The sequence below is a fragment of the Colletotrichum spaethianum genome (assembly GCF_022836535.1).
Source record: "Colletotrichum spaethianum MAFF 239500 DNA, contig59, whole genome shotgun sequence".
Classification (NCBI taxonomy): domain Eukaryota; kingdom Fungi; phylum Ascomycota; class Sordariomycetes; order Glomerellales; family Glomerellaceae; genus Colletotrichum; species Colletotrichum spaethianum.
The window spans coordinates 125,731-138,877 of NW_026054829.1; the positions used below are offsets into that span (position 1 = coordinate 125,731).

General features: G+C 52.1%; 3 protein-coding genes across 3 annotated transcripts; 2 read left to right on the top strand and 1 right to left on the bottom strand.

Moving 5' to 3' along the window:
• Positions 1–778: 778 nt before the first annotated feature.
• On the top strand, positions 779–2,407 carry ColSpa_12208 (baeyer-Villiger monooxygenase; the record flags this gene model as incomplete). Its single annotated transcript, XM_049278420.1, has 1 exon — positions 779–2,407. The coding sequence occupies one exon, from the start codon at positions 779–781 to the stop codon at positions 2,405–2,407; it is 1,629 nt and encodes a 542-aa protein (XP_049134377.1).
• Positions 2,408–4,737: 2,330 nt separating this feature from the next.
• ColSpa_12209 (uncharacterized protein) lies at positions 4,738–5,337 on the top strand (the record flags this gene model as incomplete). Its single annotated transcript, XM_049278421.1, has 1 exon — positions 4,738–5,337. The coding sequence occupies one exon, from the start codon at positions 4,738–4,740 to the stop codon at positions 5,335–5,337; it is 600 nt and encodes a 199-aa protein (XP_049134378.1).
• Positions 5,338–6,906: 1,569 nt separating this feature from the next.
• Positions 6,907–10,217, bottom strand: ColSpa_12210 (kinesin light chain; the record flags this gene model as incomplete). The annotated part of the gene is made up of 2 exons (XM_049278422.1): positions 6,907–9,212; positions 9,260–10,217. The coding sequence occupies 2 exons, from the start codon at positions 10,215–10,217 to the stop codon at positions 6,907–6,909; spliced, it is 3,264 nt and encodes a 1,087-aa protein (XP_049134379.1).
• Positions 10,218–13,147: the final 2,930 nt, after the last annotated feature.

Genomic DNA, 13,147 nt, shown 5'->3' on the forward strand with positions numbered 1-13,147 from the left:
CAAGGTGCCGACGATTTTTACCATAGTGACATTGCACGCACTTCACAAAGCTGCAGCGCCAAATTTCGCGAGTGTCTGATTGCTTGTCGGTATTAGCATTCGCAGCAGTAGATACCGGGTCTCCACTTTTACGAAGAGTTCTAGAATGTCCGTCTCTCTTGCGACGAGATTGGCGCTGTTTTGGCCCCAACCTTTGCCTATCGGGGGCATGACGCCAGTACCCGAGAAAACAGGCCCTCTTAGCGCCAGTTCCGACGCTTGAGATCTGGCCCTTTCCAGGCTTCGCCCAACCATGCATCCCATCATTCCTGGGTTGGTAGGGGTCTTCGAGCACTGACGTTTGTGCACGGGAGGCAGCAAGTGAACTGATGCGCCGGAAACTGATGCGCCAGAAACCGATGCGCCGGAGACTGCTCCTGCCGCAGCGGCGGGATACGGCCAACAACAACTTGCTGCGAGCCCTGTGATGGTCCGAAATGGCATGTCGCTGCTTCTACTTAGGTCCACCGCCGTTCTCTTGCGACATCCCACGGGATGCCTTGCCATGAATGCTCGGTACGAAAGAGCCAGAAGCCGCTTTCGTTGGTGACACACGACATCATGGCTGTTCATACACCAAGTCACGTATATAAAGGCAGGAAATAAAAAAGTCAAGTGAAGCAGATTGGATCTACAGATCCTACTACTGTTCGTTCCCACCCATGCAACTTTTATCACTGCTTCGGATACCTGCGACCACAGCAATCGGCCACCCCATATTTCTCGCTTCCTCATTGCAATGGAAAGAACTAGGGCAGACACGCTTGAAACAGACGCCATCATTGTCGGCGCGGGCTTCAGCGGTTGTTATTCACTGTTCAAGATTCGACAGGCGGGGTACTCGGCCAAGATTCTTGAACGTGGAAACGACTTTGGGGGCGTTTGGCACTTCAATCGGTATCCCGGAGCCAGGGTCGATTCCGACACGCCCTCCTACCAGTTCAGCCTGTCCGAAGTCTGGTCCGACTTCCACTTTACCGAGCGGTTTCCCGGGCACGAAGAAATCCGCAGATATTTTCATCACGTCGATGCCACTCTCGGCTTGCGCAAGGATACGGTTTTCGACGCCCGAGTGGACGAGGTCAAGTACGACCCCGCGGGCAGACGCTGGCATTTTCGCACGACAAAGGGTCTGTGCGCGACCTCCAAGTACGCAATCTTCGCATGCGGCCCGATGAACAAACCGTACATGCCTCGTTTTCCAAACCAGGACATGTTCGGTGGGCCCGTCATCCATCCGTCCGCATGGCCCAGCGATCTCCAGCTTACGGGCAAAAAGATTGGCGTCATCGGGCAGGGAGCGTCCGGTCTGCAGATCGTACAGGAGCTTGCTAAAGTGGACTGCCAACTCACAGTCTTCGTTCGGAACCCCTGCATCGCGATCCCCATGCACCAAAGACAGCTGTCGAACCGAGAGTCGGAAGAGATGAAAAACTACTACGACGCCATATTTACCGAGGCCAAATTCGGCTCGTCTTCGGCGCTGCCCTACAATCACAATACGGATTTGCTACGCTGCACGACTGAAGCAGAACGGGCGGGCCTGTTTGAGCGACTGTGGAATAGGGGTGGCCTCGGTCTCACACAATCGAACTATCGCGACATCGCGTTTGACAAGACGGCCAACGCATGCTTGTACGACTTCTGGGTCCGCAAAACGAGAAGCCGGATGACGGATCCCGAGAAGAGGGACATCGTCGCGCCTCTGGATCAGTTCGAATGGTTCGGAGCGACACGCGTCAATCTTGAGATGGACTACTATGAGATGCTGGATCGACCGAATGTCAAACTGATCGATCTCAAGAAGACACCGATTCAGTCTTTCGACAGGCAGGGGATTGTTACCAAGACCACGGACGCCATCACACACCACGATATGGACATCGTCATCATGGCCACCGGCTACGACTCTTTGACGGGTAGCCTGCTTGACATGAACATCCGCGACAAGCACGGCGTCCGGCTACGGGACGCTTGGAAGAACGGCATCAGCACGTATCTTGGCATGATGGTTCCCGATATGCCAAACGCATTCGTGCTATACGGGCCGCAAGGGCCGACAACGCAAACCAACGCACCGCCCTTCATCGAGCTTCAGGTTGACTGGGTGGTAAGCCTCCTGGAGCGGATGCGCGAAGACGGCCTGCGTTCGATCGAGCCATCGGAAGAGTCTTGCCGCTCGTGGAAAAGTCTTGTAATGGATGCCTTCGAGTCGACTCTTTTTCGCGACAGCACTGCGTGGTGGACTGGCGCGAACATCCCGCACAAGAACATCGAGCCGCTTGTCTTTCTAGGTGGGGTTCAGCAATGGAGACATCTGTGTAGTTGTTCGCTAGATGACTGGGCAAGTTTTGTCGTATCCTGGTAGCCAGGGTTGGGTTTGGGTTTCGCGGTCTGGTCTGGAAGGCGTGGGAAGCTTGAGTTCGCCGTAATGGGCACTTTTTAATGTCTACCGTCTACTCTTCACATATGACGTTGTGAGATCTCGATGAGTCCCGCAGTGAATCCGACGATCAAGGGGTTTGAGACGGCTTGTGGTCAACCAACCTCTCATTCCCCTCACCCCTCTGTAACGCTTTTTCTTCCATACAGGCTTTGCGCCAAGTATGCGTCAAATATCTTACAGACTCACTTCGTTTACCTTCCGCGGCTTTCCTCTCCTTAAATTGACATGCCCCGAAAGGACACTGGCATGAGACAGCCGCAGCCATAGAAATGGCCAGGTTTCTACGCACGTCTCCCCGCAGAACTCGCAGTCCACCGGCGTCACCCTGTATCCCGATGGTGCTCGTACAATTGGTGAGAAAAGTTGAGGGAGAAGCAATGATCGAAGGTCTTTGGAAGTCTTAGCATGCATCGATAAGGGACGAGCCGCCAAGCCACGCGAGAAGCGAATCAACTGTCTTCCATGTTCGCTGCCAGTCGTATACTGGACGTGATAACTGATACGTTAAGTTTGTATACAACAAGGAGTCGAAGTCCTAGTCAAGGATGCCACAGAAGACATATTTCCTTCAGCGAAAGTTCTGACGTGTACCATGAGGGGTAAGCCCTGGAGGCGCCGGACCATTGAGTTCCCACCAGGGGGGTTCCTGCGGAGGGACATCCTGACCTTTGTCAAACCTGAACCGATGGCAAAAGGTAAAGTGTTACCACTTACTTTGGGGCTGTTATTAGCAGCCTTGAAGCCTTTTGTGACTTTCTTGAGTGGGGTAACTGTGGTAAAGATCAGAATGCTTTCGATCTGACAGAACAATGGTCTCGACGCACGTAAAGTCTTCAACCAGGAGGCGACCACTCCAACGGTTGCTGTGACCCGATCGACCCAAGGAGCAGTCGTCGAGTTCTTGTAGCGGAGGCCGGTCATTGCAGTATGTCAACCTTGTGGGAGTGATGTAGTTAGCACGAGTAGAATGAGAGAAGTGCGCTGGTAAAAGGACAATGGGCTGCGTGGTTTTGAAAGAAGACGGCAAGAGAGACAAACTCAGAGATGATAGCCTGTGTGTCCAACCGTGAATTTATACTATCAAGTCCTAGCCACACGGGTCAGGCAGACTGGAGTGATACCAGAACGAGAGTGGTTTAATCATGAATGAGCCAATGATCACTACTGTTGTCACAACGAGGATGGAGCGCAAAAACTATGACGAGTTGCATGACAGTTGCAAGGTACTTCTCGGAAGGCGATTGGTCGTTTTCTATCCTTTGGCTGTGACGGGCTATGAGCTGCAGCAGGCTTTCTCGGAAGATGCATGGTTTTAGGCAATCCACACCCTCAGGCTCAAGTCCAACAACTGGGAAGACACCTACAAGGAATGGCATGCTTGGATGAAGCAAGTGATGAGGAAAAAGTCGATACGCTTGTGGAAGAAGCATTTCCGAGGCAAGATTTGACCAAGTGACGATGGCTCCCCGTGACACTTTCCAAATCAAGTGATGTAGTATCACAACCAACTCACCGGGGTGCCTTATAGAGCACCCTACCTGCATATGACTGGCTGGCTGTATGTTTAACCGTGGCTGAATGGAAGCATGCAGTTTGATTTCTTGCTGTCTTCCCTTCGCTGTATGCACTGTACCTTTCTGTACTGTAACGCGGAAAATATCGAGTTGTGAGTTCACTCGTTGAGCAGTTTGTAGCTGTATCCAAATGTGGCTTGGAGTCATCCATTGATACGTCTGTACGTACGCGTGCTGTGCACTTTCACCACATCGAGGATAAGCGGCAGCTTTTTACTTGCTGTGTATGGTCTGAAGGAAAACAACCTAAAGTCGGGAATGGCTAAGCCGCGGCACAAGCATCGCGTCGTTGCGACAGGATGGATCACGATGACTTGACCCCATTTCAACGCTCTGCTTCCTCAAGACCTCCGCCTGCCAAAGAAGTAGGACAAATGAGGAGAAAACGCAAAACCACATATGTGCTCTTCTGGAGTGCAGTAGTGACTCTCGATTGTTTGAGGCCATCTATTGCCGGAATACACCTACGTAGGCGGACTGCTGTGAGCGGGGCTAGTTAGCGGTGAAACCGTCTTTCAAAACGCGCAGCTTATTCTGGCTACGCAATGACAACGACTTCTCACCATCAGCTTTGTGCTCGCGTGAACATGCTCCAATGATATTGCTTTCCTTGAAAAGGACGCAGTGTCTAGGACACCAGATAATCGATTTGAGCTTTGAAAACCAACTTGCATCAAAATGGACGTGCCTCAGCTTACACCTAACGCCAGAGCCGACAATCTCACTGCAAGGCTCGTCGCAATCATCATACACGAGATGACTATATGCATCTCACGCTGGCGCGAGTATGCCGCCTCTAAAGATGCCCAGCTTCAGCAACTTTACCGAGAGAACCAACAAGACAAGGCACGCATCGAAGCGCAATGTCAGACCATTCACGCGCAAGACGAGCGTATCAGACGCTTGGAGCTCGAGATGTTTCCTATCGAGATGTCTCCCATGGAGCTGTCGTGCGGTACCGTGTCGCCGGCGGCGTTTTCAATGTCGCTACAAGGCTCGGAGACACCCAACTCCGTTGTAGACTTGCAGGCAGGCCTTGTGGACAAAACGTTCGGGGATGCCCTGAAGGAGACGTATGGTCAGGCATCCGACGATGGGAACGCAAGCATTAGGGACGACGTTTTCGCTCCGCTGCTGGCGTTGGCAATGACCGCAGCAGAGGACACGACCGGACGGGCTGCTGAGGCGAGGGAGTCGCCACAGACCGAGAGCAAAAGCCCGATGAAGAGGCATATGGAAGAGGAAGATGCTGCTTCGAAACGGGTGCGTTATACGTGACTGGGGGACCTTAAACATCCATAGTTCCTCTCGATAGTCCCACAGGTTTTGGTGATGATTAACAAGAACTTGGCAATTCAGAACAGCGACAGGTCATCACAAGACGGACTAAAAAACGAACACAAGTGCATCAAAGAATACACACAAAGTGCCCTGAGCAATCGAATCGCGCTAGTCGTGGCATTTCGTGGAAGGTGTCCAGAGATCTGGTGAGTGTGCCGAAAAAGGGCGCGGTTTGAGCTCACAGCTGCACCTGTCTATGGGTAAGACTCACTGATAGGCTTGTCCGATTTAGCCGAATGACTTCAACCATCTCGGAAGGTAAGAACCTGCTGTGTCCATATCGTTTCAAGATCGAATCAAAGCATCATCTTTGAATACTGTACAGCCGTGGGAGTTCCCTTACGGTTTCTTGCGGTCAAAAGCGGACGTCCCATCTATGCATGCTTCGACATGGAAGTGATCGATTACTACCTTCACAACGGTTCGAGCCACTACACATCCTTCAGACTTGGCTAGGCTTTGTAGAATGTATCCCAATATTCCCTCACGAGGCTTTTTGCATTCTCCAGATTGGCTTCCGGCTCCATGGTCGTTTCCCACTGGATCTTGTAGTAAGCCAGGCCGTCCACCTTTTTTCTCCCGATGACCCTTCCCGACCAATGCTCCAGAGTGGGGTCAAACTGATTCGACGGTCTTCTTCTGGATTCAGGATAGCCGTGGCAAGTGTTCCAAGCAATGACTTCGGGTAGCATGTGTTGAAGTTTATCTTCGGGTTCCCAGGTTGGTTTCCAAACCACGTGGTAGTAGATTGCATCACGAACAACGCTATGTCTTTGGATACGTTGCACTTGCCACTCGGTCATGGATGCGTCGTTATCGCTGTTGCTTTGGTCGACTGATTGTCTTTCCATGGTGGACGCTGTTTGGAGCCGTGAAAAGGTGGTCGGTGTATGCAGAAAGTGAAACGTAGTTGTCACTTGAAGGACAGGTAGTGAAAGATGGGTTGGCGTTGCAGTTCGAAGAGAATGTGGCTTTTCTTGTACAGAGGGATTCGAAATCGGTTTCCATGTTCTAAACACAGAAATTCTTCTGGGCGCAGACATTTGTGGATCCGCTCGCTGACAGGATACATAATGGGACCCCGACAGTACCTTCCTTAACGACCTCCCCAGCAAAGCAAGAAACTGCCTCTACACTGTGTTCGTGGTCGGACCCATGTTGCATAATCCAACATCCACAAATGGCGGTGATAATCCAGTGCGGTCTCGGTTTTATGCTACTTGCTTATTTCCACCTGACTGCACACACCTCTCCAGCCCCATCGATCACACGTCATACAGGGTCAGCCGCTTTTGCTGATTTTAGATAGACCCTCAGATTGTAATGTTTGCTGAGAGCCTGCCGTATGCAATAGGGTTGTAAGGTCAAAAGTGGCTTGAATTATCCAGGTGTATTTCACCGCAAGACCGCTTATGAAGTCACGGGTCACTGACAAAGCTTGGTGGAGTCTATCTAGGCAGAATTGACTTACACCAGAAGGATATCGTGACAAATGCTGTAGCAGATTCAGTCTACCGAAGCCGTAGAACTAGAGTCCGTCCCAACTTTCAAACTAGCGTACAGGGTATGCTCTGTTCTAAGTCTTAAAGGATTCGCCGATCCCATAACCTTCTCCCTTGGATTATGTGCGGATGTATAGAGAAAACTCAGTGGTCTCTTCCACTCTACATGGTCCTGAGAAGGCCCATAGTTGCTCGCGCTCCTGCCGACGTGGAACATGTCTCTATGTTTCGCCCTTTGCTCCAGTGCCTGTCGATGCGTCTCCTCTGTCTCTTCATGCTTGCCTTGATATCGAAGCACGCGTGCCAGGTTGTTCATGCTGGTGAGTGTGGAGGGATTCTCTGGTCCCAGCACCTTCTGCCTCAGCTCCAGTGCCTGCCGATGCATCTTCTCTGCCTCGTCGTACTTCCCCTGGCTTCGAAGCGCTTCTGCCAGGTTGTTCATGCTGGTGAGTGTGGAGGGATTCTCTGGTCCCAGCACCTTCTCCCTCAGCTCCAGTGTCTGTCGATGCATCTGCTCTGCCTCGTCGTACTTCCCCTGGCTTTCAAGCACGAGTGCCAGGTTGTTCATGCTGTCGAGTGTCGAGGGATTCTCCAGTCCCAGCACCTTCTCCTTCAGCTCCAGTGTCTGCCGATGCATCTGCTCGGCCTCGTCGTACTTCCCCTGGCTTTCAAGCACGAGTGCCAGGTTGTTCATGCTGCTGAGTGTCGAGGGATTCTCTGGTCCCAGCACCTTCTTACATAGCTCCAGTTCCTGTCGATGCATCTGCTCGGCCTCGTCGTACTTCCCCTGGCTTTCAAGCACGAGTGCCAGGTTGTTCATGCTGCTGAGTGTCGAGGGATTCTCTGGTCCCAGCACCTTCACACTCAGCTCCAGTGTCTGTCGATGCATCTGTTCTGCCTCGTCGTACTTCCCCTGTTTTCGAAGCGCTTCTGCCAGGTTGTTCATGCTGGCGAGTGTCGAGGGATTCTCTGGTCCCAGCACTTTCTTCCTCAGCTCCAGTGTCTGTCGATACATCTGCTCTGCCTCGCCATACCTCCCAAGCAGATTATTGCTTTCTCCTGCCCTAGACAGGAGATCCCATAACGCTTCGTCGTCTGTGCACCAATCTCTAACTTGAAGCGCCGCTTGCGTATGTGGTAAGTAGGCCATCCACACATCTCTATTCCTGTGGTTTGGCCAAGGGAACCTCTCGCAAAGCCAGTAAATCGTCTCCGTCACCTGCTCTTCTTCCTTCCCTTGCTCCCTTAGCCAGTTTCGCATCACCAAGCGCACCAGTCGATGGATATCGAACCTATCCACAGCATCACGCTGCAAGATGAACGCGTAGGCTATCAGCGTGCTAATCGCTTCATTGGTGTCCATTTCGTCGTCTGTATCCATTCCGTCCTCCGCAGGGGGCAAAAGAGCTCTTGGAATATCTTTTTCTGCGAGGTAACACATGAAACTGAGGTACCTTGCTGCTAGTGGGTTATCTCGTGAGACGTGATCAAAGGAGATCAGCCACGTTGTGGCCACTGGGTTCCGAATATCCTCGTATCGATCTTGGTCATCGAAGTCCTTGCTCAACAGCTTCACCAGCTTATTATCACTAGCCTTACAATATCCAAGGTATTTGGATACAGTCACGTTCTTATTAGAAGCCATGTAAGCCGATGCCTGTCGTATAGCTAAGGGCAGAGAGGTGAGGTGGTTGAGCAACTGTTTCGTGCTTTCCTTGTCGCCCATCTGGCCTTCGTCCAAGCCGGTGCATAGGAGCTGAGTGGCTTCTGTCGCACCCATCTCCGTTAGACGCATAGGGTGACCACGACTGAACTTCGCTGCGGCCTGGTGGTTTCGGGTTGTGAGTAGGATAGAGCCATTCCTACTGGAAGGGAGATACGTCGTCAACTTAGGGCCAGTAAACAGCAACTCCATGTCGTCAGCGTTATCAACAATAAGAAGCCAGCAGCCAACATCGTCCCGTTCTAGTCCAGCCTTCACCAGGCTTTTAACGTCCGCCTGTTCATCCTCGATATCTCGGATGTGGAGCGTCCGGCCGATCTCGCGATACGCATTCTCGAACATGGCTGTGCTTACAGCCGGTACCCAGAAAACGGAGCAGTCTGGGTGTGCATCGCGAACACGGTAGGCAGCTTCGATGGCAACCTGTGTTTTACCTATCCCTCCGAGGCCCACGACTGCAGTCCTCTGACAGGCGTCTTTGTTGATATTCGGTGGGATCCTCTTGAGGAGCTGCGTCAAAGTCTCGTCTCGGCCGACAAAGTTTTCGTTTCGTCCAAACGGAACGACAAAATGGGGCTTTGGACAGGCTAGTAGGCATTAGTATCTTAGCTAATGTATCATACACTTGTCTTACAATTCTCTGAGCTATCTAGATTGCTCGAAACTAGTGGTGGAATGATGCATAGCAGCTCTTTCGCGTATGCTGCTGCCGTCGCTGCTGCGTATGGTTGCCACCGCTTGTTCTTATGCGCATCTGCATAGTCGCAGATGCCGCGAATGACAATGCAAGGAAAGTTGTTCATCAAGCCGGCCGCTTCCATCTCGAAGCACAAGACGCCTCCCAGCTCCTGACTATATCTGTCGCGCGTCTGACCATCCTTCATCACCTGGTTCCCCGATGCTATGTTGCCGATGAAGAGGATTGGTTTCGTCGTCGCGCGTGCATCCCTATCTACTACATCTTCTGGACGGCATTTTGCACATATAGCTCTGCCAATATGGGCCGATGATGCATCATAGAGAATATCGTTATCAGGGCCCGGCGACGCAAACTCTGGCTGGCCAGAGAGCTGCGACAGATGCGTGAGGACTTGTGTCTTGCGCCGAAGGTCATTAGAGCGGAGCTTGGCCAAGGCGTTGAGGAGAACAGTTGGTGGCGCATTGAGGTTACCGGTGCGAGCGACGCGACCGCCGGCCCCAGTCTTGCCGAAGTCATACTGGATTACTCCACCGTGCTGCCCTGACGGCTGGCTGATGACCACGTCGCCGAGCCGAATGTCGATGTCGTCGTTGAGATCTGGGACGCCACCGCCGATGCCTACGAGGACGCCAAAGCGCAGAGAGGGGAAGCTGGTTCTCATCTGGCTGGCGACCGTAGCGGCTTGGTTCGTGCCCATCTGGCCGGCGGGCAGACAGGCAGCGACGACATTGTGCACGCCGATGCGGCCGAAGGAGTAGATGTTGGTATCAGATGGCTGGGACGGAAGGTCGGCAAATTCCTCGTCCATCATCTCGGCCGCGGCGGCCAGCTCGATGGGCAGAGCGCAGACCCAGCCGACGGTAAAGTCGCGGGCAGGGACGGACTTGGCCATGTCGCATCGGTTTCAGTGTCAGATCCCAGCAAAAGGGCAGCAGTACAAAACCACGAGAGGAAGCGAGGTGTAGCAGCCAACGTGGCGTTGAACATTTTCGTGTTGTGAAGACTTCTGTGCCCTCGTCGAGACCTGGCGCGGACAGAGTTATGATCTCAGCCTTGTCGAGAGGGGTCAGACGTGGTGGCGTGGCATTGTCGCAGCCTGCAGGACTAACCGCCATCCAGAATAAGCACTAATAAATGACTGATGTTGGTGTGATTGGCTGCGGGTTGCTCCAGGTGTGGGTATTGGGGTGTCGAGATCTATGGCAGGATAAGGCAACCCCGTCGCTACTGCCATGGTGGCCGCCCATACAAGGTCCAGATATTGCAAGTCCCATGACTTTCTAGAACCTGTTCTGCCGGTGAAATGTAAGTATTGTGTTTGCTTCGAATCCTGCGCGAGGCCTTTGTGGGAGATGCCTCAGATGCCACTATCACCTAAGTTCGGGCGACAAGGGTGTCGCACGATAAACGACTCTGACCGAATGACTAGATTCTCAACGGTGGGAACGGGGCTTGAGGCTATGGCCACATGACGGCGTGTCTCGGTTCGGCCCGGTCCAGTTTTGTTGATGGCCTTTGTTCAATACATAGAGTTCGGATGATGACCTTCAGACGATCGAGCGCAGGAGGCAGGGCGAGGACACGTGGAGATTCCGACGATTGATTGGCATCACAATCTACCGGGAAGGGGTCATCTGAAATCAGCGAAAGCGGTGGGACTGGAGAGGTGGGGTCTCCAGGGCAGCTACAGCATTCTCTTCCCAGCCAACAGAGAGCCGGGATTGGATAACGATCTTCGAGCCACCAGGCGAAGGCCGTCAGCCGAAGGCCATAACCGTTTTGCGGGGCCTGTGACCGGCAGCAATGAATCCGGAGTAACTAATAGCTAGTGATAGCCAATTTTCAGGCAGTGGAATGATGCGGAGGATTTAGATTAGCGTAGATGCTGTCAATATGGCTGAACATCACACAAGCTTGATCACAAAGACTAATTCTGCGAGAGTGATTGAAGTGGGGAAGCGAGGGGAGTGAAACCCAAAATCAAATGCTTGGTAAAGCCATCATTTATTAGCCCCAAGAATCAACGGAGAAACACCTGTTTTCCGCCTGTCGCAGTGACAGCAGGTGCACCTGCAACCCCTGTCACGTCGCCAACTAATGGAAGCTTCTAGAACGTTGTCACACTTGACACTTCATTGGCACTTTGCATGGAGTGAAGCATATTTGTACGGAATTCAGCTGGCTAATGGAAGCCAGAATAGCTGATGGATGAGTGCAAAGCCGAAGTTCTGGCGTTGAACAAGAAATTTTGCTGCCATAGTCGATGCCATAGTCCCAGCGTGATCAGGCTTGGAGCCAGATCGGAGGACTGTCTTTGGACATAGGACAATCAACAAGTGGATGCAGAACTAGGTATGAGCTATGCATGAATTGCAGTGAACATAAGCAACTGACATAAAACCGAGACATAAATCATCACCGCCGTTTGTGGATCTTGGACTATGCGACAGGGGTCCAAACCGCAAACACAGTGTAAAATCCATTTCTGGCTCCGACTTTAGAGGTCATCACAGAATGTACTCTCTGGGCCCCATCATGTGTCTGGTCAGCAAGCGGATCCACAAATGCCTGTGCCCAGAAGAGTTTCTGTGTTTAGAACATGGAAACCGATTTCGAATCCCTCTGTAGGAAGTACTGTACTGGCCATGTTTGAACGTGCAGAAATGTTCTAATGTGCTCCTTGAAGTTCACGTGGCTGCAGTGATTGATCCTCTCCCAGACGAGCCATGAAGCCAAGGTGCTTGATGACAAGGGCGAGCGAGTAGGTACCAGCTCACGACCCACAAAGCTCCGAAAACAGACGCACACAACGCACAATTGGGATAGGAAGGTACGCTTCCGGCCGAAATCAGTTTCTGGTTCATAATCTAGAGTTCCTTTCGGCGCAGCCAGTTGTGGCTGCATTTTCTGACATCGTACATGAAGGTCAGTATGCAGTACAGTATTGTACTCACTAGAGGCTGACACCGGTTCTTTGGGAAAGCCAGAAACCACCAAGGAACCGTCCTGCTTGCTGGGTTGGATTATGCCAGGAGCCAATTGCTGCTTTCTGTAGTTGTTTTGTCAACCACGTAGCAAACGGTTCTGTGTATCGCCATACACCCAGTTAGCGAGAGGACCCATAAGCCACGGTGATGAATTCTATCCCAATATTGAAAAAGCGGGAGCCGATTCCACACCCGGTTGCACACTGTACAGCCGCAAACAGCACAGTATCCGATTCCTTGAATATGTTCCACGCGGCTCGTTGGCGTCGCGACCGAAGTGGATGTCCGGTTCCTGATCCGAAGCTCTTGCAACACAGCCATCTCTGGTTGTGGCAGGGGTTCTACGTTTGTAACGTTTCTGTCCCACAGGCAGATTCATAAACAGTTGCGACAGATCCAATCCCAAAACTTCAAAACCAGAGTCCGATGCTGGTCGCGGTATGCTCACAACTAACCATCTTCATTACTGTCATCTTCTTCACCACCATCACCCGACCGCATGATGACCAAGCGACAGGTTTGACGGCGCCTGCTTGGGTGCAAGCTCCTGTAAGATACTCAGTCGATCGATGAGCTCGTGGTCTCCTAAGCGTGCGTAGTTTGGGTGGCATCCGATGCAACCAGAGCATCTCATACCCTCCCGTATCTGGCAGATCATGCCGCTAAAATCCAGAGGTGAGTAGGACTATATACACAAAACAGAGTTAGAGCACACGCGCACGTGGCTGGCACTCAATAAAGGTTACATAGAGTACGTTAACTTCTTCTCTCCACACAAAACTGCGCGGTGACTCTTTAGTGCCTGAAAGGAAGGCCGACGGTAGAACGTGAACTG